Source organism: Pseudophryne corroboree, chromosome 2 (genome assembly GCF_028390025.1).
Source record: "Pseudophryne corroboree isolate aPseCor3 chromosome 2, aPseCor3.hap2, whole genome shotgun sequence".
NCBI lineage: Eukaryota > Metazoa > Chordata > Amphibia > Anura > Myobatrachidae > Pseudophryne > Pseudophryne corroboree.
In genome coordinates, this window is record NC_086445.1 from 448,525,997 (window position 1) to 448,553,030 (window position 27,034).

Here is a 27,034-nt window from a genome sequence, read left to right on the forward strand (position 1 = left end):
TGCTCCACCAATAGCAAGCCCTCCTCCCTCCGCACTGTCTGCAGCACCCGGAAGAAGCTGTGTCCCGGTGACGCCGGTACTGGCAGTGAGCGAACCGGTGCCCTCAGTATAGTACCCATGCTCGGGTACCTGGCAGCCGCTTCCCTGTGCCTGGCCGCCGTGCTGCTCATGCGCACCGACCCATGGTCCTTCTCCGGTGTGCCCGGGCTGAGCTATCTGTTGTCAGAGCAGTGCGGGGGGAGCGCGGGGAGGCTGCTGAGCAAGGAGGAGCTGTCCGATTACAATGGGGCGCCCGGCAGCCCGGGTGTATACCTGGCTGTGCTGGGGCAGGTGTTTGATGTGCAGAAGGGAAGCAAGCACTACGGCCCTGGGGGCTCCTACAGCTTCTTTGCAGGTACCAGCACTGGCTGCAGCCCCTGGTGCTATGTGTGGCTGTATAATACAGCATGTGCAGCAGCGTAACAACCTGTTTATTCATAGAAGCTACAGTATACACGGTGCCAGGGATCAGCTGTGTGTGTTAGGTGTAGAGCATAGGTTCTCAAACTCTCTCCTCAGGACCCCACATAGTGCATGTTTTGTAGGTAACCCAGCAGGTGCACAGGTGAATTAATTACTCACTGACACATTTTTAAAGGTCCACAGGTGGAGTTTATTATTTAACTTGTGATTCTGTGAGGAGACCTGCAAAACATGCACTGTGTGGGGTCCTGAGGAACCTGTGGTGTAGAGGTTCCCTCTTCCTGCAGAGCAGCACACAGCCTGGGCTCCTTACACATCCATATAGTAGTGACTGTTTTGCCATCACTACTTTTCTCATGGGCATAGATTTTGTCTGTACCTAATTAACAGATATAAACTACAAATGTTCCTTAAAATCCTCTTTTTGCGGCGGGGTACACTGGTATTCCACAGGGAATAACATTGGGGTGTAGAGTTGGATCTTGATCCGGGGCACCAACAGGCTAAAGCTTTGACTGTTCTCAGGATGCATTGCACCGCCTCCTTTATAGCCCCGCCTCCAGGCACTGGAGCTCAGTTTGTAAGTTGGTGACTGCAGTACAGGTCACTAACAGGGAGGGCTGCGCTAGGCAGCCCTGAAGAGAGCTTTTTAAGAAGACTTCAAGTGCCACGGCACTTTGTCATTCTGACATGCTGTGCTGCGGCTCCATCACCTACCTCAGTGGTGCTGCATACTCCCACGGCCTGGTTCCCAGGTACTTGCAGCAGGGACACAGCGGTTTCTAGGCACACCACCACTACTGCTCTCATGGATCACGTTGCTGCATGATAGGGAGAAGGTAAGAGGGTCCCCCAGGTGGGACCTGCCGCTAAATCGCGATCCGGTTGTGGTCCCAGGAGACGGACCGCGCCGATGGCTTGGACACTGTGGCCGTACAGAGACCCACTATATCCACCAGGGCAGGGAGCACAGGTCGGATTTACAAAAATCCGTTTGTAATAGGCTCCATAGTACCCAGTTGTGAAGTCCAGCAGAGGGGATAAGGTGCTGACCTGTAGCCCCTCCCCCAGCTCCGGGCGCCATCTACTGCTGGTGTTCCCGCCCTGGGGCTACATTTCTCTCTCCCTCACTCCCTCCTGAGATTTTGGCGCCATCTTCACTACTAGCTGGGCTGATCTCCAGGACTGCTGGGCACCATCTCCTCTGTAAAACCGCCTGTCTTGTCAGCGCTGTGTATTTACAGACACTTAAGTATTCTACATGTAATTTTAGACAGTGTTAGTTAAGAACAAGTGTACTGCTCTATGAATATTTAGTACAAGTATTCTGTGATATACATCCAGTGCTTACTGTGCATTGTTATATCACATACATATCTATATGTAATTACTAGTCCAGTGCAGTCTTATTGTTTATATATAATAATTTCCGCATTCTACCTGTGACTGTGTGTGCCTATAGCTGCTGTGTGGATTCTATTCTGTGTATCAAACGTATTGCTATCACTATATTCTGTACCCTGGGGGGCTAAGTGCGTCAGGGTCTCATTTAAAATATAGTGTTCCACAGGATATACTGTTTTGTATTTTTCTCTGTGTGTTTCAGTCACCTCACACTGCTTAAATCCTCTGTTTGTGCACTGCATTTGCTGTTACATAACACAGGGTTGTTTTTTTTTTTTTTTTTTTGCAGGTATTGTGTTTGGCTATATTGTACTGTTGCGCCCTAAGGCTACATTCCCAAAAATGTCTGCTACACAGGGTGGGAAATCCGCAGATGCTCCTGCATCATGCAGTGCTGGCGCCACAGATTTGACTGAGGAAAAGGTTTCAGCTGAGGGTTCAGGTACTGGGTGCCCTGCACCTTCCAGTCAGTCTGCAGCACCTGTGGCAAATCAGGACCCACCTTGGGCTGCATTTTCAAATATGCTGACTACGCTTGTACGCCCCCTGTGGGACCCCCTGTGCCATTGCAGCCACATATTGTTCCTGTAGTTAACCCGCCTTGGACGGATACTCTGTCTACCCAGTTACAACAATTAAATCAGTTTTTGGTTAGGCAAAAACATACCCCTCGCCCTGCTGAGGCCAAGGGGTCATCTAAGCGGGCCATTTCTTCCTCACAATCCACTAATATTTCGGATGATTTTTTTCCGATGAGGATGGGGATTATACTGATCCGTCAGACACTGATACAGTTGCTTCTGGTGAGGAATCTACAACCCAGGTTGATGATCCTGACTTAGTGGAGGCTATTAAGCTAATTCTTCAAATTGATGATGACATTGAGCCTACTACTGCATCTAAGAAACCTGATAAGTTCAAACGTCAGAAGGTTGCTAAAGTAGTCTTGCCACATTCTGACCATTTAATTGACATACGTCAGGAATCCTGGTCATCTCCAGGAAATACATTTTCCCTGTCTCAAAAGATGCTAGCTCGTTATCCTATCCCTGCGGAGTTGAGTAACAAGTGGGAAACTCCACCGCCGGTGGACTCTCCTGTTGCCCGTCTTGTGGTGTCATGTACTCTGCCTGTCACCACTGTCACCTCACTGAAAGAACCGACTGAGAAGCGCGTGGAGGGATGCCTGAAGTCTACTTACTTCCTTACTGGCGCTGTACATAGACCCACTATGGCAGCCTCCTGGTCTGCGAAAGGTATTGAAGCATGGGTTCAGGCAATTGAGGATGAGCTGCCTCAGGATTTTTCTGACACTGGCAGACAATATCTGTCTTATATTACCACAGCCTTCCACTATATTCAGAAGGCGTCCTCTGATGCAGGTGTAATGGCGGCCAAGGCATCTACTACGTCTATCCTGGCTCACCGAATTATGTGGTTAATGTCCTGGAAGGTGGACCTGGACTCCAAAAAGATCTTGGAGGTGATCCCTTTTAAGGGAGACATCCTATTTGGGGGAAATCTGAACAAGATTGTAACTGACTTGGCTGCTGCCAAGACTGCGTGTCTCCCAAATACTAATCCATCTGTTCCGAAGGCTAAGAGTACCACCTTTCGTTCCTTTCGACCTCCAGGGAAAGCAAAGGTTCAGACGTATCGGTGAGAGGCTCGTGCTTCCAAAACCACTAAGCCTAAATCTAAACAATCCTGGGCCGCCCGTCAGCCTGCTTCCAAACAAGACAAGCCTGCTGCATGACGGGGCAGGCCTCCCCCTGGGGGACCTCATGGTGGGAGGCTGACTTCTGCAGTTCGCCCAGGCCTGGTTAAAGACCACTTAGGACGCCTGGTTGCAGGAAGTTGTCTCTCATGGTTACGCAATCTCTTTCCAGAGACGTCCTCCTCGCCAGTTTTGCACAACAGTTATAGTGGTGGATCCACTATAGGCGCAAGCTCTACACTTGGTTGTACAATTCCTCCTGGATACAGGAGTGGTAGTGCTGGTAACTCTGTCTCAGAGAAGCAGGGGATACTATTCGACCCTGTTTCTAGTTCCGAAGCCAAATGGGTCCTTCCGGCCTATACTCAACCTCAAATCATTGAACAAGTTTGTGAGAGTATCCAAATTCCGTATGGAAACTCTGCGCTCTGTAGTGCTAGCCATGGAACCCGAAGACTATATGGTATCCCTGGACATACAGGATGCTTACCTGCACATACCTATTGCCATGTTGCATCAGCAATATCTGCGGTTTGCTATTGGCAACCTACATTATCAATTCCAGGCACTGCCTTTTGGATTGGCCACGGCCCCTCGTATCATCACCAAGGTCATGGTCATAATGACGGCTCTTCTCCGCCGTCAGGGAATCAGGATCCTGCCGTCTGGACGACTTGCTGATCCTGGCGAACTCCCAAGAGGTTCTCCTCAGTCATCTGGAACTGACGGTCCAATTCCTACAAGCCCTCGGGTGGCTCATCAACTGGAAAAAGTCCTCGCTCATCCCTGCTCGTAGTCGTCAGGACGTTCACGCCGGAGAGTGGAGTCTTCATCCGGAAGTCTTTCAACTCTTAGTGGACAAGTGGGGACTACCAGACGTAGACCTGATGGCGTCTCGACACAAAAACACAAAGTTCCGGTCTTCGGATTAAGGACAAGGGATCCTCAAGCAGAATTCATGGATGCACTGGCAGCTCCATGGAACTTTCGGCTGCCATACGTGTTCCCTCCAGTGTCACTCCTGCCCAGGGTACTTCGGAAGTTCAAGCAAGAAAAAGAAATTCTAATTGCTCCAGCGTGGCCCAGACTGCATTGGTTCTCAGACCTGCAGGGTCTATCGATAGAGCGTCCTCTTCTACTTCCTCAACGCCCAGACCTCCTCGTTCAGGGACCTTGTGTCTATTCGGACCTGGCCAGACTGGCTTTGACGGCGTGGCTCTTGAAGCTTCACTTCTGAGGGCCAAGGGATTATCTGAGGCGGTTATTCAAACTATGTTGAAGGCCCGCAAACCGGCTTCTGCACGGATTTATTACAAGGTCTGGAATTCTTATTTCACAGGGTGTGCTGATAAGAATTATGATGCCTCTTCGTTCAGAACTTCTAGGCTTTTGGCTTTTTCTGCAACAAGGCCTAGATTTAGGCCTTCGTCTGGCCTCCCTCAAGGTTCATATATCTGCCTTGTCGGTGTGGTTTCAGAGGAAAATTGTTTCTATTTCATACTTTCACTCAGGGTGTTTTAAAGATACAGCCTCCCTATGTCTTTCCTGTGGCTCCATGGGATCTGTCTGTTGTCTTAAATGCCCTGCAAGAGTCTCCATTCGAACCACTTTAGTCTGTGGACCTTAAGTGTCTTAAGCTTAAGGTCATGTTTTTATTGGCTATTGCCTGTGCTAGGAGGGTATCGAACTTAGGCGCTTTGTCCTGTTGTCCACCCTTTCTGATTTTTCACCGTGACCGGGCAGTTCTAACTCGCCCTGGTTATCTACCTAAGGTGGTATCATCTTTTCATCTTAACCAAGAGATTGTGGTTCTGGCCTTCATTTCTTCTCGTTCATATCTTTCAGTGATATCGACCAGTGTGTAGGGCCTATAACAAACCCCTTTTGGTGTTGCCTTCGCTGGTGATGTCGCCCGTCCTACCTGCATGCAGGTCCAATATCTGCCAAATATATTAAGATATATCGTCTAGTGTGCAGTGCACCCACCTTTTATAGTTTGCCTTGAGGACTGTGGTTGGGAATGCCTGCTCTACATACTTGTGTAATGTCTTACACTTGGGTTTGTAAAAGAGGTTCTGCTAAAAAGATTTACTTCCACCTAACTGGAGATTGCTGTATACACCTGCTGGATTGCACACCAAAACTATGGAGCAGTAAATCATCTTTGCATTGTTATACTCGGAAGAAGTCTGCATTAAAAGGATAAGCACCAGCAGCCGGGAGAAACATGCATTACTAGCATTGTAAGTTGCATCAGGTGGGATCTGTTTTTTGACATTGGGGCAGATGTATGAAGCCTGGAGAAGTGATAAGTGGAAGGTGATAACGCATCATCCAAACAGCTCCTGTCATTTTTCAAATCCGTAATGATTGGCTGGTGCGTTATCACCTTGCACCTATCACTGCTTTATCACTTCTCCAGGGTTAATACATCTGCCCCATTGCATAGTAAATATCCAGCTACATATCTGCCTGGCCTGGCATAAGAAAATAATGACTTACTTGTTATGAAATGTGCTTGCTTGGGAACAAGTTATAAGAAGCTAAAAACTGCTGCTTTGCAAACTGCAATTGCTCGATTTAAGCTTCTCTCCGGCTTTGAGCATTGAGGACTGCCTTTAAGCTTTCCCTCTCTTTATAACCATCAACACTGATGCTTTAACATCTATGCAGGGGATTGCTTTGCTATCAAACTATTTGAGATACTTGCTGCTAAAGGAATTTGCTGTATTTTGCTCTGGTATGTTTTACTACCTGCCAAGCCTTGCTAAAGACTGCTGCTACTAACTGGAATGGTAACTACTGTATAGATTGTTGTAAATTTATTTTATTATTCTGTGTTTTTCTTTTGTGTTTTATTGTCACCGGCTGGTGTTTACTGTATTAAAATGTAATCATACTGTAGTATTAAATAACCTGCTCCCAAGCGCTGTTTCCTTTTTATTTCTTGCACTTAAAAGACTGTAGAACTATTAAAGCATGCACACAAATCAACTGATATTAACAGAAGTGGAGGCCGGGATATAATAAAGTCAAGAGTTCGGCAGTCGTGCTGGATGCCAGCCAAACGCCAACTTTTTTTAAAGGGGTAATCATTTACAAGGCATGGTTTAAACAAATGCCCAAGTTCGGCCAGCATCCTGCACGGCCGCAGAACTTAGGCTTCATTACATCCTGTCCAATGTTGTATTTAAGAGTTCACTCACAGATCTAAATGTGCTAGACATAGTACAGCTAGCAAGTGCACAGAGATCGCTTCATTCTGACAAGTCTGTTAGTAAATGAACAAAACTCCCAGCATTTAGGTGATCTTATTTCTGATACTTTTTAATTGAAGATCTTCCTTGACCTTGTTTTCATAATAAATTGTTTCCCAGTATCATGTACTAAATGTTCTTGTAGATCTCAAAACTCTAAATATAATTGCTAGAGAGCATCATCAAAAATTACAGCTACAAATTTCTTTTTAACAGCAAGAGATGCCTCTCGTGCCTACGTGACTGGTGACTTCAGCGAAGGAGGGCTCGTGGATAATGTGTCGGAACTGTCACCCATGCAGATGCTGCACCTCAAAAATTGGCTCAACTTTTATCAGAAGAATTATGCTGTGATTGGTATGTCTCCAGTATTTATCATGTTTCATAAAGTAAGTTTAAGGGTAGATAGCAGAGTCTGTAGATTCTTATACTGAATAAACACTTATTGGAAACTAGTAAAGAATGTTCTTGTTTTTTTAAGGTAAACTTATAGGGCACTTTTATGATGAAGAAGGAAATCCCACAAAGGCTCTAGAAGATGCGTTAGCAGTCATTGATATTGGAGTAAAGTTACAAGAACAGAGACAGGATGAGAACAAGCAATTCCCACCCTGTAACTCAGAATTTAGTGCTGGTAGCAGCAGAGTGTGGTGTTCCAAGAGCAGGTAAGCATCACATGCACCAAAGATCATTTAAACCACTTTACTTACATGTACAGAACATTACTAAAACCCTCCACATTTCAAAGCAGCTTTGTGTTATAGGTTCTAGAATTTCTCTGACGTCCTAGTGGATGCTGGGAACTCCGTAAGGACCATGGGGAATAGCGGGCTCCGAAGGAGGCTGGGCACTCTAGAAAGATCTTAGACTACCTGGTGTGCACTGGCTCCTCCCACTATGACCCTCCTCCAAGCCTCAGTAAGATTTCGTGCCCGGCCGAGGTTGGATGCACACTAGGGGCTCTCCTGAGCTCTTAGAAAGTAATAGTCTTAGATTTTTTTTATTTTCAGTGAGACCTGCTGGCAACAGGCTCACTGCAGCGAGGGACTAAGGGGAGAAGAAGCGAACTCGCCTGCTTGCAACCGGATTGGGCTTCTTAGGCTACTGGACACCATTAGCTCCAGAGGGATCGACCGCAGGCCCAGCCTTGATGTTCGGTCCCGGAGCCGCGCCGCCGTCCCCCTTACAGAGCCAGAAGCAAGAAGATGGTCCGGAAAATCGGCGGCATGAAGACTCTGTCTTCACCAAGGTAGCGCACAGCACTGCAGCTGTGCGCCATTGCTCCTCTCACACACTTCACACTCCGGTCACTGAGGGTGCAGGGCGCTGGGGGGGGCGCCCTGAGGCAGCAATAAAAACACCTTGGCTGGCTAAAATACCTCAATATATAGCCCCAGGGGCTATATATGAGGTAAATACCCCTGCCAGATTCCATAGAAAAGCGGGAGAATAGGCCGCGTAAAAGGGGCGGAGCTATCTCCCTCAGCACACTGGCGCCATTTTTCCCTCACAGCTCCGCTGGAAGGAAGCTCCCCCCTGCAGTCTACACTACAGAAAAGGGTTAAAAAAGAGAGGGGGGGGCACTAAATTTAGGCGCAGTATACATTATATAAAAACAGCAGCTATAGGGGACATAACTCAGTTAGTCCCTGCATTATATAGCGCTCTGGTGTGTGCTGGCATACTCTCACTCTGTCCCCCCAAAGGGCTTTTGTGGGTCCTGTCCTCGTTTAGAGCATTCCCTGTGTGTCTGCGGTGTGTCGGTACGGCTGTGTCGACATGTTGAATGAGGAGGCTTATATGGTGACGGAGCAGAGGCCGATATATGTGATGTCGCCCCCTGTGGGGCCGACACCAGAGTGGATGGATAGGTGAAAGGTATTAACCGACAGTGTCAACTCCTTACATAAAAGGGTGGATGACGTAACACCTGTGGGACAGCCGGCTTCTCAGCCCGCGCCTGCCCAGGCGTTTCAAAGGCCATCAGGGGCTCAAAAACGCCCGCTCTCTCAGATGGCAGACACAGATGTCGACACGGAGTCTGACTCCAGTGTCGTCAAGGTTGAGACATATACACAATCCACTAGGAACATCCGTGACTTGATCCCGGCAATAAAAAATGTGTTATACATTTCTGACATTAACCCAAGCACCTCTAAAAATGGGTTTTAGGTTTGGGGAGAAAAAACAGGCAGTGTTTTGTTCCCCCATCAGATGAATAAATGAAGTGTGTGAAAAGCGTGGGTTCCCCCGTTAAGAAACTGGTAATTTATAAAAAGTTACTGATGGCGTACCCTTTCCCGCCAGGAGGATAAGTTACGCTGGGAGATATCCCCTAGGGTGGATAAGGCGCTCACACGGTTGTCAAAAAAGGGTGGCACTGCCGTTTTAGGAACGGCCACTTTGAAGGTACCTGTTGATAAAAAGCAGGAGGCTATCCTGAAGTCTGTATTTACACACTCAGGTACTAGACTGAAACCTACAGATCGTGCTGCTGCAGCGTGGTCGGTGACCCTGTCAAGCATACTAGTTTGCTAATATGAGAACATATTAAAGACGTCGTCTTATATATGAGGGATGCACAGAGGGATATTTTGCCGGCTGGCATCCAAAATGAATGTCCATTCTGTCAGGAGGGTATTAGAGACCTGTCACTGGACAGGTGATGCTGACTTATAAGGCAGAATTTCTATGCGCCTTTTAAGGGTGAGGAATTATTTGGGGATGGTCTCTGGGACCTCGTATCCACAGCAACTGCTGGGAAGAAATATTTTTACCTCAGGTTTCCTCACAGACTAAGGAAGCACTGTATTATCAGGTACAGTCCTTTCGGCTTCAGAAAAGCAAGCGGGTCAAATGGCGCTTCCTTTCTGTACAGAGACAAGGGAAGAGGGAAAAAGCTGCACCAGTCAGCCTGTTCCCAGAATCAAGATTCTTCCCCCGCTTCCTGTGAGTCCACAGCATGACGCGGGTGCTACACAGGTGTAGCCAGGTACGGTGGGGGGCCGTCTCAAAAATGTCAGCAATTAGTGGGCTCGCTCACAGGTGGATCCCTGTTTCTTTCAAGTAGTATTTCAGGGGTACAAGCTGGAATTCGAGATGTCTCCCCCCAGCCGTTTTCCTAAAATATGCTTTGTTGACAACTCCCTCAGGCAGGGAGGCTGTGCTAGAGGCAATTAATAAGCGGTATTCCCAGCAGGTAATACTCAAGGTGCCCCTACTTCAACAAAGGACGGGGTTACTATTCCACACGGTTTGGGGTACCGAAACCGCATGGTTCGGTGTGACCCATTTTATATTTAAAATCCTTGAACACATAAAAAAATTCAAGTTCAAGATGGAATCGCTCAGGGCGGTTATTGCAAGCCTGGACGAGGGGGATTACATGGTATCCCGGGACATCAAGGATGCTTACCTGTATGTCCTCATTTACCATCCTCGCCAGGAGTACCTCAGATTTGTGGTACAGGATTACCATTACCAAGTCCAGACACTGCCGTTTGGACTGTACATGGCACCGAGGGTGTTTTATCAAGGTAATGGCCGAAATGATGATACTCCTTCGAAAAAAGGGAGTTTTAATTATCCCGTACTTGGACAATCTCCTTATAAGGGCGAGGTCCAAGGAGCAGTTGGTAGTCGGGGTAGCACTATTTTGGAAAGTGCTACAACAGCACGGTTGGATTCTAAACAGTCCAAAGTCACAGCTGGTTCCTATGACACGTCTACTGTTCCTGGGGATGCTTCTGGACATAAACCAGAAATAGTGTTTCTCCCGGAGGAGAAAGCCAAGGAGTTGTCATCTCTAGTCAGAGACCTCCTGAAGCCAAAACAGGTAGCGGTGCATCATTGCACGCGAGTCCTGGGAAAAATGGTAGCTTCCTACGAAGCAATCCCATTAGGCAGGTTCCATACAAGAACTTTTCAGAGGGACCTGTTGGACAAGTGGTCCGGATCGCATCTTCCGATGCATAGGCTGATAACCCTGTCTCCAAGGATCAGGGTATCTCTACTGTGGTGGCTGCAGAGTGCCCATTTTCGAGAGGGCCGCAGGTTCGGCATACAGGACTAGGTCCTAGTGACCATGGATGCCAGCCTTTGAGGCTGGGGGGCAGTCACACAGGGAAGAAACTTCCAGGGACTTTGGTCAAGTCAGGTGATTTCCCTACACATAAATATTCTGGACCTGAGGGCCATTTACAATGCCCTGAGTCCGGCAAGGCCTCTGCTTCAAAACCAGCCGGTACTGATCCAATCAGACAACATCACGGCAGTCGCCCATGTAAACCAACAGGGCGGCACAAGAAGCAGGGTGGCGATGGCAGAAGCCACAAGGATTCGCCGATAGGCGAAAAATCATGTGTTAGCACTGTCAGCAGTGTTCATTCCCGGAGTGGACAACTGGGAAGCAGATCTTCTCAACAGACACGACCTCCACCCGGGAGAGTGGGGACTTCCTCCAGAAGTCTTCCAAAGGATTGTACACCATTGGGAAAGGCCACAGGTGGACATGATGGCGTCCCGCCTCAACAAAAAGCTATAAAAGATATTGCGCCAGGTCAAGGGACCCTCAGGCGATAGCTGTGGACGCTCTGGTAACACCGTGGGTGTACCAGTCGGTTTAGGTGTTCTCCCCTCTGCCTCTCATACCAAAGGTATTGAGAATAATAAGAAGGCGAGGAGTAAGAACGATACTCGTGGTTCCGGACTGGCCAAGAAGAGCTTGGTACCCAGAACTTCAAGAATTTATATCAGAGGACCCATGGCCTCTGCCACTCAGACAGGACCTGCGGCAGCAGGGGCCCTGTCTGTTCCAAGACTTACCGCGGCTGCGTTTGACGGCATGGCGGTTGAACGCCGGATCCTGAAGGAAAAGGGCATTCCGGACGAAGTCATTCCTACGCTTACTAAAGCCAGGAAAGAGGTTACAGCAAATCATTATCACCGCATATGGCGGAAATATGTTGCATGGTGTGAGGCCGAAAGGGCCCCAACAGAGGAATTTCAACTAGGTCGATTTCTGCATTTCCTGCAAGCAGGAGTGACTATGGGCCTTAAATTAGGTTCCATTAAGGTACAGATCTCGGCTCTGTCGATTTTCTTTCAAAAAGAATTAGCTTCAGTACCTGAAGTTCAGACATTTATAAAAGGAGTGCTGCATATTCAGCCCCTGTTTGTGCCTCCTGTGGCACCTTGGGATCTCAACGTGGTGTTGAGTTTTCTTAAAATCACATTGGTTTGAGCCACTAAAGACCGTGGATCTGTAATATCTCACTTGGAAAGTGGTCATGTTATTGGCCTTGGCTTCGGCCAGGCGAGTATCAGAATTGGCGGCTTTATCATGTAAAAGCCCTTATCTGATTTTCCATATGGATAGGGCAGAATTGAGGACTCGTCCCCAGTTTCTCCCTAAGGTGGTGTCAGCGTTTCACCTGAACCAACCTATTGTGGTGCCTGCGGCTACTAGGGACTTGGAGGATTCCAAGTTGTTAGACGTGGTCAGGGCCCTGAAAATATATGTTTCCAGAACGGCTGGAGTCAGAAAATCTGACTCGCTGTTTATCCTATATGCACTCAACAAACTGGGTGCTCCTGCTTCTACGCAGACTATTGCTCGTTGGATTTGTAGTACAATTCAGCTTGCACATTCTGTGGCAGGCCTGCCACAGCCAAAATCTGTCAATGCCCATTCCACAAGGAAGGTGGGCTCATCTTGGGCGGCTGCCCGAGGGGTCTCGGCTTTACAACTTTGCCGAGCTGCTACTTGGTCAGGGGCAAACACGTTTGCAAAATTCTATAAATTTGATACCCTGGCTGAGGAGGACCTGGAGTTCTCTCATTCGGTGTTGCAGAGTCATCCGCACTCTCCCGCCCGTTTGGGAGCTTTGGTATAATCCCCATGGTCCTTACGGAGTTCCCAGCATCCACTAGGACGTCAGAGAAAATAAGAATTTACTCACCGGTAATTCTATTTCTCGTAGTCCGTAGTGGATGCTGGGCGCCCATCCCAAGTGCGGTTTATCTGCAATACTTGTACATAGTTATTGTTAACTAAATCGGGTTATTGTTGAGCCATCTGTTGAGAGGCTCAGTTGTTTCATACTGTTAACTGGGTTTCCTATCACGAGTTATACGGTGTGATTGGTGTGGCTGGTATGAGTCTTACCCGGGATTCAAAATCCTTCCTTATTGTGTACACTCGTCCAGGCACGGTGTCCTAACTGAGGCTTGGAGGAGGGTCATAGTGGGAGGAGCCAGTGCACACCAGGTAGTCTAAGATCTTTCTAGAGTGCCCAGCCTCCTTCGGAGCCCGCTATTCCCCATGGTCCTTACGGAGTTCCCAGCATCCACTACGGACTACGAGAAATAGAATTACCGGTGAGTAAATTCTTATTTTTTCTATTGCTGGGTACACACTTATAGATATATCTGCAGATCAGTTGATCTGCAAATATATCTACAGAAGGATTGGGCAGTGTGCTGTGCATACACACTGCCTGATCCATTGTGACTGACGTCACGAACTGGGCGGACTTATATATGCGTAAATAGAGGTGAATACCTGCGCTGGCTGTACAAATGTTTAATTATAATTAGTAGTAATTAATAACAATCAATAATAATTAAAGGGATGGTTTGTTCAATGTAAAAAATAACAATTTATTTATAAATCACATGGAGAGATCTAAAAAAAAAAAAGGAATTCCTATTACCACAAGGTGGCGATAAAACTTAAAAAGTCTTTCTCAGTATAAAACTTAGTGGATTTCACATTCTCCTGTATAAATGATTTTCATTCTTGAAGGCTAGGGCAACCTCCCCTTGTGCATTCACTGTGTTGAGTAAATAGTTACCAAATCCCCACGTTGTTAGACATCAGCATAGGAATGAGTCCATTTGTAGCTGTGGCGGTGGGTCCGACCTGTTTGTTTGGAGGTCCAGTGAGGAAGCTGGATTACACCAGTGAAACGCGTTGAGCTTGCTTCATAAGATTGGATTTCACTCTCCTAATTGGCCTGCACAGCCCAATTCATCCTTTGGCAGAATTTGGACTTCTCTCCCATCACTGGACCTCCAAACAAACAGGTCGGACCCACCGCCACAGCTACAAATGGACTCATTCCTATGCTGATGTCTAACAACGTGGGGATTTGGTAACTATTTACTCAACACAGTGAATGCACAAGGGGAGGTTGCCCTAGCCTTCAAGAATGAAAATCATTTATACAGGAGAATGTGAAATCCACTAAGTTTTATACTGAGAAAGACTTTTTAAGTTTTATCGCCACCTTGTGGTAATAGGAATTCCTTTTTTTTTTTTAGATCTCTCCATGTGATTTATAAATAAATTGTTATTTTTTACATTGAACAAACCATCCCTTTAATTATTATTGATTGTTATTAATTACTACTAATTATAATTAAACATTTGTACAGCCAGCGCAGGTATTCACCTCTATTTACGACTTGTTGTTTTGAGGAATTGACCTTCCTCCTACCTGCTGCTGTTGGTTGCGCACCTGCATATTTATTTATTGCACTTTGGGCTTATATATGCGCCCGCCCAGTTGCACTGTCCATCACCGACGGCTTGTGCAGCGAGTGTATGGGCGGTCGGCTGACTGCCTGTACACAAAGCACGATGCGCCAATTTATCTTTAGATATATTAGCCATTGGCTGTACTGCAGAACAGACGTGATATGTCTGTGAACGATGTTGTTCAGACATATCGCAGGTACACACTGGCTGTCTGACCAGTGATATATCGGCCGTTCAGTTGAAAGGCCGATATATCGGCCAGGGTGTACGCACCTTAAGACATTGGAGGACGTTTACATTACATAGAGAAAATAACTTTTTATTATATTTGCAGAATGCTAACATGTGAAAAAGTATTTTCTCTATCATCCACTAGGGGACACTGGCATAGGATTACACTGAGGATTAGAGGTATGGTTAGTGGTAGCTGGGCACTTTAAAAATGTAATAGTGTAGGCTCCTCCCCCTCTAACACCGATCAGCCCCTCATAAAAATGTGCCCTTGGGAACTGGTCACACTGGTTCTTGCTCCAGCATTCTATTAGGTATTTATTTATTTTTTTACATTTATTATACTTTTAAATAAGGCTCACTCCATCTCCTTTCCATTTTATTATACTTTAATATAGGGCTCACTGCATCTCCCGTACCCACTCCTTTCAAAGGTAGGGATCCGGGTTTTGGGCGACCAGCCTCTTGTCAGGGATGTTACCAGGGCCATAAAAAAGGCTTCTACCATACCTACTGAGGATCATGCAGCCCCTCGCTAAAGGAGCTGACAGTCTCTCTACACTCAGAAAGCCTGCACGCCTGCATCAGTGAGCCAACAGTCCTACAAACTGTGAGTAGGTGCAGCATTGCCCATGCGCCCCTCCCTTCTCCCTCATCGTGGCCAGCGCTGGATGGCGTCTCCCGCTCCTCCGTGGTCAGACGCCGGGGATTCCATGATGGCAACGGGGACTCTGCCTGGGGAGCGAGCATCGCGCTATAGCGCAATTTAAGACCCGCTCGCTGCATGCTAGTTCCTCACTACAGTGAGGGTGTTCCGCAGGTGCCCTTGCTGGTTGTGCGCAGCGGTGGCCATTTTACTGTAATAGGAGCCACATTCATGAGGAAGGAGGGCGGGGACATTACTGTCGTGCGATATGCAGACTCTCAGCACTTCTAGCGTAGCCCTGCAGGTGCATTAAGGGTTTCCATCTGATGTCCTGTTCCTCTCCCAACTACAGGTAGAGGACAGACAATATTTTGACCAGACCCCAACACTGCTTCCAATACAATTACAGTACTGCTGTACAGAAACTGCAGTACCGAGAAGATTCCCCTGCATCATGTGGACAGCACTGCGGTCAGAAAACCGTCCGTCCTGAACAGATCCTCCTGCTTCAAGCACCCCAGATGTCATAAGAACTGTCAGTACACTGGCGTTTTTACACTGGTTAGTGGAGCAGGGGATCCAAATTGGCCAGGTTTGTGTGTACCTCCCTCTTTTTCACTACACCGCTGAGTTCTATCTAAATCCTCTGTGTGGTGTAACTGACATTATTACTGGGAGATCTAACACAACAGCTTCCCAGAAGCTTTTCAAATGCATTAGGTGTGCCAACTCATGTACACAGTCAAAGGGTAAATCTCCCCTATGTGATGCCTGTATTTCTGCCGACGACGTAGAGGACAGTGTGTCGTTCCCCCCCCCCCCCCCCCCCCCTCCCCCATCCCGTCTTGGGCATCTACCCTTGCGGGAGCAATGGCACGTTTATTAGACAAACTACTAGCCGAGTCCCGTAACACGTAGCCTCCCTGGGGGACAGGTCTTGCAAAATTGGTGGAGTGATTGGCGAATGTAATAGGGTCAGCCCATCGCCCTTTACCTGTTCCGTCAGTCAGACAGAAACACCCATTACCTCCTGTAGTCCATTCGGATGATTCCGATGAGGAGGATCCTCTGCAGGAGGAGGTGGAAGAAGGAGAATGGGAGGAAGGTCTAGAAGAGCCTTTGCAGGAACTTGAAACCTGTGCTGAGGAAGTGCAACCATTAATTAAGGCAGTAAAACAGTTTTTACTTTTTCCAGAGGAACAATGAACAGCCTCAGGAATATGATTTATTCGCTAACCAAGAAAGATCTGTGGTTGGTTTTTCGTTTTCTCAACGGATGCATGATCATTTGGCTGCGGCATGGAAACAGTCAGACAAACGCTTCCAAGTTCCCAAGAAATTTATTTCCCTCTACCCTTTACCACCTTCCATAACTGCAAAGTGGGAAATTCCCCCTCAGGTAGCTGTGTCTATGTCCAGATTGTCAAAAAAGATAATTCTTCCGGTGCCAGGCGCCAATAAACTAAAAGATTCATCTGAAAGAAAGCTGGAGACGGCACTGAAATCTGTATTAATGGCCGCAGGAGCGCAGCTCAGACCAGAACTCGTCAGTACGTGGGTGACAGAGCAGTGGATAACTGGGCAGAACAGTTAATACAGGGTCTAGACTCTGGGATGTCCACAGAGGAACTTTTTACCTGGCTGAACACATCAGGGAGTCTTCACCTTATTTGGAAACTGCTGCAAAGGACATTAGCCAAGTTAATGCTAGAATTTCTGCCTTGGCGGTGGGGGCTCGCAGAACAAACTTGGCAAGCGGATACAGAGTCCAAGCAGACCGCTGAGACTCTACCTTTCACAGGAGAATTTTTGTTTGGCCAGGAACTGGATAAATGGATTGCCTAAGCCACTGGAGGGAAATCTACTTTTCTACCTTCAGGTGTTCCACCCCCCCGAAAAGTTTACAGGGGACCCTGCTTTCAGTCCTTTTGGGTGCCACAGTCCTTTCATGGCTGAGGTAGAGGCTCCTACTCACAAGGAAGAGGCAGCAGAGGTAAGAGTTGTCCACAAACAGCTGCTACCTGACCGGACCCCAAACCAGTTGAAAAACAAGTGGCATGACGGTCTACCATCCCAAGTGGGGGCGCGTCTGCAGACATTTCAATAAGCATGGATCCAGACTACTGCGGACCCATGGATTCTAAATTTGGTATCAAAAGGATACAAAATAGACTGCTCTTTTACCTCCAAATTGTTTCTTTACAACGAGTCTACCAATGTCTCCGGACACAACGGAGATCCTACAGGCAGCAATTCAGTCGCTTCTGCTATTGAAGGTTTTACTTCCTGTACCAACAGACTAAAGAGGAAGGGATTATTACTCCAATCTTTCTGTGGTACCGAAGCCAGACGGAACAGTCAGGCCAATTCTAAACCTAAAATCCGAATAGGCCTTGGAGAAGTTGGTTCGCGGACCTGTGAATGCCTCTGGTGGATGAGCCATGGACCCTACCTCTTCGTCCAGATTTCCTCCAACAAGTTCCATTTGTACACCCCAGGCTGGCACAATTCTGTTTAACGGGGTGGCTGTTGAGACCGACATATTAAGAGGTAGAAGGATCCCAGAAGCGTTCTTTCCCACTATGTTTGGGCAAGAAAACCCGTGAGTTCGGCCCATTATTATCGTATCTGGCGGTCATATATGTCTTGGTGTGAAAGACAACGTATGCTATCCAGGTCTTTGAGACTTGCCAGACTCAAGAGGGACTAGATGCGGGCCTCCGTTTGGGCTCTCTGAAGAGTCAGGTTTCAACTCTCTCAATTTTCTTTTATCGAAAATTGGCTCTGATACCTGAAGGACAAACGATCCTTCTGGTGGCTCTCAGACTACAACCTCCATTTGTTGCTCCTACGCCTCTGTGGGATCTTGATCTGGTGCTGAGTTTTTTGCAATCCTCTCTGTTCCAACCATTGGAAGACGTGGATTTAAAATACCACTCATCGAAGACAGCTCTGACATTGGGGGTCATTCCGAGTTGTTCGCACGCAAGCTGCTTTTAGCAGCTTCACACACGCTAAGCCGCCGCCTACTGGGAGTGAATCTTAGCTTCTTAAAATTGCGAACGAAAGATTCTCTAAATTGCGACCACACACCTCTTAGCAGTTTCTGAGTAGATCCAGACTTACTCGGCATCTGCGATCAGTTCAGTGCTTGTCGTTCCTGGTTTGACGTCACAAACACACCCAGCGTTCGCCCAGACACTCCTCCGTTTCTCCAGCCACTCCCGCGTTTTTCCCAGAAACGGTAGCGTTTTTTCGCACACACCCATAAAACGGCCAGTTTCCGCCCAGAAACACCCACTTCCTGTCAATCACACTCCGATCACCAGAACGAAGAAAATACCTCGTAATGCCGTGAGTAAAATTCCTAACTGCATAGCAAATTTACTTGGCGCAGTCGCAGTGCGGACATTGCGCATGCGCATTAGCGACTAATCGCTCCGTTGCGAGAAAAACATTCCGAGCGAACAACTCGGAATGACCCCCATTGGCTTCCACACATCGGGTATCTGAATTGGGGGCCTTGACGTGTAAACCTCCTTACTTGTTTTTTTTTATGAAGATAGGGCGGAGCTTAGAACACTGGCTTCCTTCCAAAAGTAGTTTCAGCGTTCAATACCAACCTTTTTTGGTCCTGTCCTTCAAAGATGAATTGGGACAGACTTCCATGCTAGATGTAGTCCAGAACTGCATCTGTACGAAATCTGAGACGTTATTTGTACTTTACGACGCTATTCACAGGGGCTGGCCAGCCTCCAAGCAAACTTTAGCTATATGGATTTGACTGCAATACGTAGCATATATCGGCAACGACAGGCAACCACTGTCTTCCGTTTCAGCTCATTCTAGTCGGTCGGTGGGGACATCATGGGCTGCACGTCGGGGTGCTTCAACACAACCGTTGTGCCGCACAGCCACTTGGTCTTCTATTAATACTTTCATCAAATTGTACAAGTTTGCGACTCCCGCATCCAGCTTTGGTAACTTCGTGTTATAGGCTCTTTGGAGTGCTCCTGCCCAGGGGGAAAACTTTGGGACGTCACCAGTGTAATCCTATGCCAGTGTACCCTAGTGGATGACTGAGAAAATGGGATTATGATACTCACCGGTAAATCCTTTTCTTGGATTCCACATGGGACACTGGCTGCCTTCCCTCACACTGTCACCTGACTTGGTTTGTATATAGTTTGAGTGTTCTGTATTAAATGTTGCTATTGGGGAGAAGTGATATCAGCGCCCTTTATGTGCGCTAACAGCCATCGCCATAGGGGGGAGTTTTCACTCGGAACAAGTGCTTCTCGCTTTCATTAAAGAGGCGAATCGGTAAAAGTGATAACAGCACGATACCCTCTTGCTGCAAAGCGGGACAGACCCCTTTCACAAGCGGCACCGCTCACACTGCACACAGAAGATCATCTCCTTGTACTGGGAATGCGGTTGGAGAGGATCTCCTTGCATCAGGAATACAACTATCCAAATGCTGTGATTAGGACCCAGGTCGGACGACCTGGGGTTACCTGTGCACACTGACATTGGACCTGGGTTAACACTAACACACTGAGCCATGACCTAGGTTAACCTGGCAATAACTTGGGGCAAAAGCTTTGTGTAAAAGGGGTATAATTAAGCAATTGGAAGATTCCAATTCGCTTAATTAGTCTAATAAATAAATTACCTGTTCTCTTCCTCCACCACTGAAGGTCTCGTCTCCTCCTGAGCATCTTCCACACGCTCCACACGGGCTGAGGCTGGAGGTACAGACACTGGTGCTCCTGCAGCTGGGCTGCATCCAGGGTCGGACTGGGGCATGGTGGGCCCAACGGCGAAGGCAGTAGGGGTGTGATGAGCCACCACAGAGGTTTAGCTAACCAGCAGAGATATATGGTCTGGGCCCCTTTATAGATATATCTATATACTAAATACTGTTACAACATGCATATTAATGTACCATATTAATAGCAGGAATGCACTGCAGAAAGTACCATAGTCCTGTGCAGTATTATGTAACATACAGTATGTATAATATATACTTCAAGTGCATGGTCTGGAACATGATCCTTAGCGGGGGGCGGGGTGTCACCGCCAGGGATCTCCCCTGTACCTAGGGTTGGCCCAACGCATACACAAGGTACGCAGATGCGTAGAGCGCCAGAGTAATAAGGGCACTTTGCCCATGCGGCGGGTCCCGGGGCTGCAGCTGAACAGTAGAGTACAGTGCAGACACGCTCCGTATACACTGTGACCGCCTTACTGCTCCCTGGATGTGGAGGTGATCGGACTGCAACCAATGCGGAGCATCGTTCCTCAGCTGGCCGCCAGCACTGATCCCAGCCGGACCCTTCCGTGGATAGACACCATACCCGGGCTGTATGAGGGGAGCTGTATGGGAAGAGCACTGGGGGTGGAGTGGCTTTATGGGAAGAGCACTGTGAGGACGTACAAGCCGCTGCTGCCAGAGGTCAGGGATCCGGAACCATGTAATGAATCCTCTCTCCTTGAGTCTTGAGAGACAAAGCTGGGCCACAGTAGCCAGTATGTGTGCCTAAAGGGAGCAAGGACCTGGGGGGGTGGGGGGGGAGTATATAGGAAGCAGGGACTGCAGCATAGGGGGTGTGTGTGTGTGTGTAGGGAGCAGGGACTATAGATGGTGTGTTTGTAAGGACTGCAGGGGGGGTGGGTGTAGGGAGTAGTGTACAAGGACTGGGGGGGGGGGGGGGGAGAGTGTGTATGAAACAGGAACTTCAGGGTGAAGGGTGTGTGTGTAGTGAGCAGGCACCGTAAGGGGGTGGGTGTAGGGAGCAGAGATCGCAGGGTTGGTCACCCACTATCTTCCCGTCACTCCTGCTTTGCCACTTCCTGTCACCCCTGCCTTAGTCACCCACTATCATTGTCACCCCTTTCTCAGTCACCCACTATCTTCCTGTCACCCACTATCCGCCTCCTTCATTAGTCACCCACTATCTACCTGTCACCCCTGCCTCCCCTGTCACCCACTATCTGCCTGTCATCTCTGCCTCCCCAGTTACTTACTGTATCCCTATACCCTTGGGGGTACAGTTATGTGTCCACTCCCCTTTCATGTGATGCGCTGTTCCTTTAACAAGTTTGTCCCATCAAAGGGCGCCAAAATGTATATTTGCTTACCAAAAAAAATAAGCTTAGGCCCGCCCGTGGGCCAGTGTGACCCAGGCTGCATCCTCCGGAACTCTCCTGGGTCCATCTGGGACCAGCACCTGCACGATCTGTCTTCCAGCAAGTCGGCAGGGAGCATTAGGCAGAAAAAAAAATTTGAACCTGCTTTTTTTTTTTTTTATTAAATACTGCAGGTATTGTGAGTGCACATAACTGCGGCAATTCAAAATTGGTCACGAGGAAAAATTTTTTTTATGCAACCAATATTCTGCATCCAGTTGAATATGCTCCTAAATGTATTCCCCGGGTGCTGCATACACTCTGAGACTATTGGACCAAGCAGCTGATTGACACGGCTGTCGCATAGTGTGTACCTATCTTTAGTGGAGTCGTTTTTTCATGTAATAAGCCAAATTTATATAAATGGTGTTTGCCAACACAGATTGGGGATAGTCACAAAAACGTAATAAAATAAATTTTATTTATATAGCGCTCTTTCTCCAACAGGACCCAAGGTGCTTTACAGGCATAAAAAAACAAAGCACATCGTCCAAAACATTATAGTTAAGTAATACAGAAGTAAAAAAGAAAACCTAGAGCACATAATAAGCATAATGTACGGTTGGTGCAGACATTTTGGGTAATAACCTCCATGGGTTGAATATTCCACCCATGGCCGGATCTAGACTTTGTGGCGCCCCGAGCGAAAAATAGGGTCGTGGCTTCACGGAGAAGGGTCATCGTCAGTTGTGCCCCCTAGTTGCGCCGTGCCCCCAGTACTGTGCCCCTAGTTGCACCATGCCCCCAGTACTGTACCCCTTGTAGAGTTGTGCCGTGCCCCCAGTACTGTGCCCGTGTAGAGTTGTGCCCCCTAGTTGCGCCGCTTAAAAAAAATAAAATTAATACTTACAATCCCCGCTCTTGCTTCCCACCGCTGCTGCTCTGTCTCCGGACGCTGGCGCCGCTCCTCTGATCTATGGGAGAGACGTCATGACATCTCTCCCATAGCACCGCAAAGACACTAGAGGTCAATTATGACCCTCATCGCGCACCGCACAGCACCGGGCATCTACCGTGTACCGGGGGCACCAGTAGCGGATCTTGCTACAGCGGAGGCGCCCTGGGCAAAAATCCTGCGTGCCCGTAGCAAGATCCGCTGCTGATTCCACCCACCAAAGATACCAGGCGAGACAGCCGTGTTGGGCACACTACGAAGTTTTCACTGTGTGAGATAAGCCATACGAGGATTCATATGCTTTTAATCCTTGTATGTCTTATCTCAGTGGTTCCCAAACTTTTTTGAATCATGGCACCCTAGAGTATCAGAATTATTTTCACGGTACCCCTAGCCCAAAAGTTTTTCATTGAGAAATTTAGAAAGAGATATTAAGTTAAGTAAATTGTGTTTATATGTCTTCCTTAGGCTCAATTGCTTCTGTTTGTCCACATATTTTATGATTGACATCCAGCAGCAATGTTTTGCTCATTACATTGACCATAAATAATTTAAATTGGCCCTGCACCACCAATCCAAGGCACCCCTGCAAGTGTCCTGAGGCACCCAAGGTTGCCACAGCACACAGTTTGAGAACCACTGGCTTATCTCACAGTGTAACCTTCATAGTGCGCCCAACATGAACTTACTTGTGATCTATTTATTAATACACAATACATTAAGTTTGCTTTCATGTTGAGGTATCGTTTTGTTTTATTGTAAGGAAACCGGTTATCAGAATTTGGAATACAGTCCTAAAGTTTTTGTTTCAATTTGTGGATACTGAGACTAATACAAGTCTTCTGAACTGTCTATGTTAAGGTCATTTACAACTCTAAATTTCCTGACTACTACATTTATCTAAAATGTCATTATTATTTGTAAATAGTTGGGAAAATTTGGGGTTTATTCATGTTCCTGCGCCTTATTTTGATTTGTTGGGCTGATACATTACAAAATATAGGTTGTATGCTGTGTAGAAATACTAACATTGTCTATATTCTGTCTCCTAAGTGGTGGCATACAAAGGGATTGGATTGGCGTTCCAAGAAAAATGTATCTGGCTGGCTATGATGGATATCGCTGTGTGTGCGTCAAAACATCTGGTCCCCCGTCAGATCAACCAGACTCTACAGAACATAATGATAGAGGGGATCTTGATAACCCCTCACTGCATGAATATGAAGGCTGCAACCCACTGTTTGATTGGTGCTTACTTAAAGACTAAAGTGTTATATTTATTTGTAAATGTTTAAACATCAATGGATGTACTAGAGCTCTGTAACATCCGCAGCTTTACCTTTGAGAACATGTTCATGGATTACTAATGGATTCTTCATTGAGAAGCTGAATGAGCGCTATATACACCAGCTGAAGATACGTGTACCATTTAGTAAAGGATCAGGGGGGTCATTTCGAGTTGATCGCTAGCTGCCGTTATTCGCAGGGCAGCGATCAGGCTAAAAATCGGCATTTCTGCGCATGCGTAGGCTGCATAATGCGTACGCGCGATGTACGGGTACAAAAGCTTTTGTGGTTTTGCACAGGTTCTAGCGACGTTTCCATTCGCACTGGCGGCCGCAAGAAGATTGACAGGAAAGGGGTGTTTCCGGGTGTAAACCGACCATTTTCAGGTAGTGCTTGGGAAAATGCAGGCGTGCCAGGGAAAATGCAGGCGTGGCTGGGTGAACGCTGGGCGGGTGCGTGACGTCAAAAGCCAGCCCTCCAACGTTAGAATCAACGCACACGAAGAGTAACTACAGGGCTGGTCTTGTTTTGCACAAAATGTTTTTGCAGGCGCACTTCTGCAAAGCGAAAATACACTCCCCAGTGGGTGGCGACTATGCGTTTGCATGGCTGCTAAAAACTGCTAGCAAGCGATCAACTCGGAATGACCCCCCATACCCGCAACTGACTCTGAGATTGCATACACATTTACTGTACTCTAGCCCTGCATTAGAATACATGAATAATACAAAGTGTGCAGGTCTAAAAGAGCAAATTCAATCGTTAAGGAATCAAGATGTATGCATCCGTACATTTATTATACAATTATTATTCACAGTTCAAATTATTCATTCATAGTCCAAAACTTTTTCTGCTAAGTATGGGGGTAATTCAGATCTGCCCGCAGCAGCAAATTTGTTAGTTACTAGGCAAAACCATGTACACTTACCGGGAAGGGGGGGTTATCAAATATAACGTGCAGAGAAAGTTAGATTTGGGTGGGTTATATTGTTTCTGTGCAGGGTAAATACTGACTGCTTTATTTTTACTCTGCAATTTAGATTTCAGTTTGAACACCCCCACCCAAATCTAATCTCTTTGCACATGTTGTATATGCCCCCCTGCAGTGCACATGGGCCCTCATTCCGAGTTGTTCGCTCGCAAGCTGCTTTTAGCAGCTTTGCACACGCTAAGCCGCCGCATACTGGGAGTGAATCTAAGCATAGTAAAATTGCGAACGAAAGATTCTCAAAATTGCGATTACACACCTCGTAGCAGTTTCTGAGTAGCTCCAGACTTACTCGGCATCTGCGATCAGTTCAGTGCTTGTCGTTCCTGGTTTGACGTCACAAACACACCCAGCGTTCGCCCAGACACTCCTCCGTTTCTCCAGCCACTCCCGCGTTTTTCCCAGAAACGGTAGCGTTTTTTCGCACACACCCATAAAACGGCCTGTTTCCGCCCAGAAACACCCACTTCCTGTCAATCACATTACGATCACCAGAACGAAGAAAAAACCGTGAGTAAAATTCCTAACTGCATAGCAAATTTACTTGGCGCAGTCGCAGTGCGGACATTGCGCATGCACATTCGCGACTAATCGCTCCGTTGCGGAAAAAAAAATAACGAGCGAACAACTCGGAATGACCCCCATGGTTTTGCCCAGCTACTAACAAATTTGCTGCCGTGATCAGGTCTGAATTAGGCCCTATGTGTCATATTTGTGCAGAGAAAAACAAACTAATACCAATCTACATAATTTATCTGAAAGCTTACCCCTTCGGGATTACAGCGTTACCATATAAGGGACATTTTGGCTCCAGAAATGCTTATTTGTTCCGATACGTCCATATGTAGAAACACCTATACAAGGAACATCTCTGTTCCATAAGTATCTGCAAATAATTATTGTGACACTGTATACCATGGGGACATCCAAAAACTGTCATGAAGGGAAAGCAGATGGCACAGCACCATACATCCATAACTAACATCTTCAGGCACAAAAGTATTACATACAGTATGTAGAATTTTGTGGAGGTGTGCACTGAAGACTAGGTGGCTGTCTGGCCCAACTGCTCCGTAGAAGACCTGTGCTTGCCCTGACCAAAATGCTCCCACTGATTTAGTAAACTAAATCAGGTACATGCAAATCCAACCCCAGTGTAAGCCTGGCACAATATCAATGTAATCAACCTGGAAATAGCCTGTTTGGAAGCTGGCCAGACTGTATTGTGGATATTGTAAACAAGGTCACCCATCCTGCACACGTCCTGGGTACTATGGACATAGCTTCTAAAGGTCCTAACCAGGGGTGTATCTAGGGGTCCTAGCGCCCCTGGCAAAGTAAAGGACTAGCGCCCCACACCCGCCCCACCCATATTTAAAATATATATGGTGCATGTGCCAAAAAAGGGGCATGGCCACTCAATAGTACCCAAATACAAATTACACCACACAGTAGCATCCCTTACTAATATTACACAGCATAGTAATGTCCGATATTCGCGTTATGCTACACAGTAGTACCCCTTATACACATTATGCCACACAGTAGTGCCTATACACACATATATATATATATATATATATATAAATCCATTGAAAAAGCAGGAGCACTCGCCAGTCTTCAAAGTAGCAAAAAGTTTTTAATCAGATCATCAATACAAGGTTCAGATCAACGTTTCGGTCTGTATGTAGACCTTTGTCTTAACAAAGGTCTACATACAGACCGAAACGTTGATCTGAACCTTGTATTGATGATCTGATTAAAAACTTTTTGCTACTTTGAAGACTGGTGAGTGCTCCTGCTTTTTCAATGGATTTGTGTTAGAATGGGACTCTGTTCCTATCTATCTGGATGCTACCCCAGCAATTTTCTGTGCAATACGTGAGTGTGGACACTACCTTGTATATATATATATATTTATATATTTTTTTTTCACTTTTAGAACCAACGGGCAGTAGCTGTCCACCCCCAAACCCCTCCCACCCAACCATTAGCCCTCACCTACACTGATGCCAGGAACAACCATACCAGGCAGCAGCGGCAGCCACTGTAATTGGCGCCAGTGTCCAGCATTGTGCTACAATCAAGAAACTACATAAACTACACCTCTAAGCAGTCCTTGCTGCAGTGAGCTCCCGGCAGCAAGGGTTGCTGGGAGTTGTAGTTTATGTAGTTTCTTGATTGTAATTGGTGCCGGTGTCCTACTTTAAGTAAAATTGTCTCCCCACGCCTTGGTGCCCCCAGAGCCTCGGAGTCTCACTCACCTATGCCAGGGGCCACATACTGTAGACAAAGTAGAAGAACGATGTAGACAGTGAGAAGATGAAGGTGAATATCGGTTAGAGATGTGCACGATTCACCAGAATAACAGCCTCATGGTGCCTGGGAATGGAAGGCTGCTCCACAGCGAACAAA

General features: G+C 47.1%; 1 protein-coding gene across 1 annotated transcript; it reads left to right on the forward strand.

Moving 5' to 3' along the window:
- Positions 1–23,711, forward strand: LOC135027374 (neuferricin). Its single transcript, XM_063953703.1, has 4 exons — positions 1–394; positions 7,057–7,197; positions 7,322–7,505; positions 23,398–23,711. The coding sequence occupies exons 1-4, from the start codon at positions 118–120 to the stop codon at positions 23,609–23,611; spliced, it is 816 nt and encodes a 271-aa protein (XP_063809773.1). The 5' UTR covers positions 1–117; the 3' UTR covers positions 23,612–23,711.
- The last annotated feature ends 3,323 nt before the right edge of the window (positions 23,712–27,034 follow it).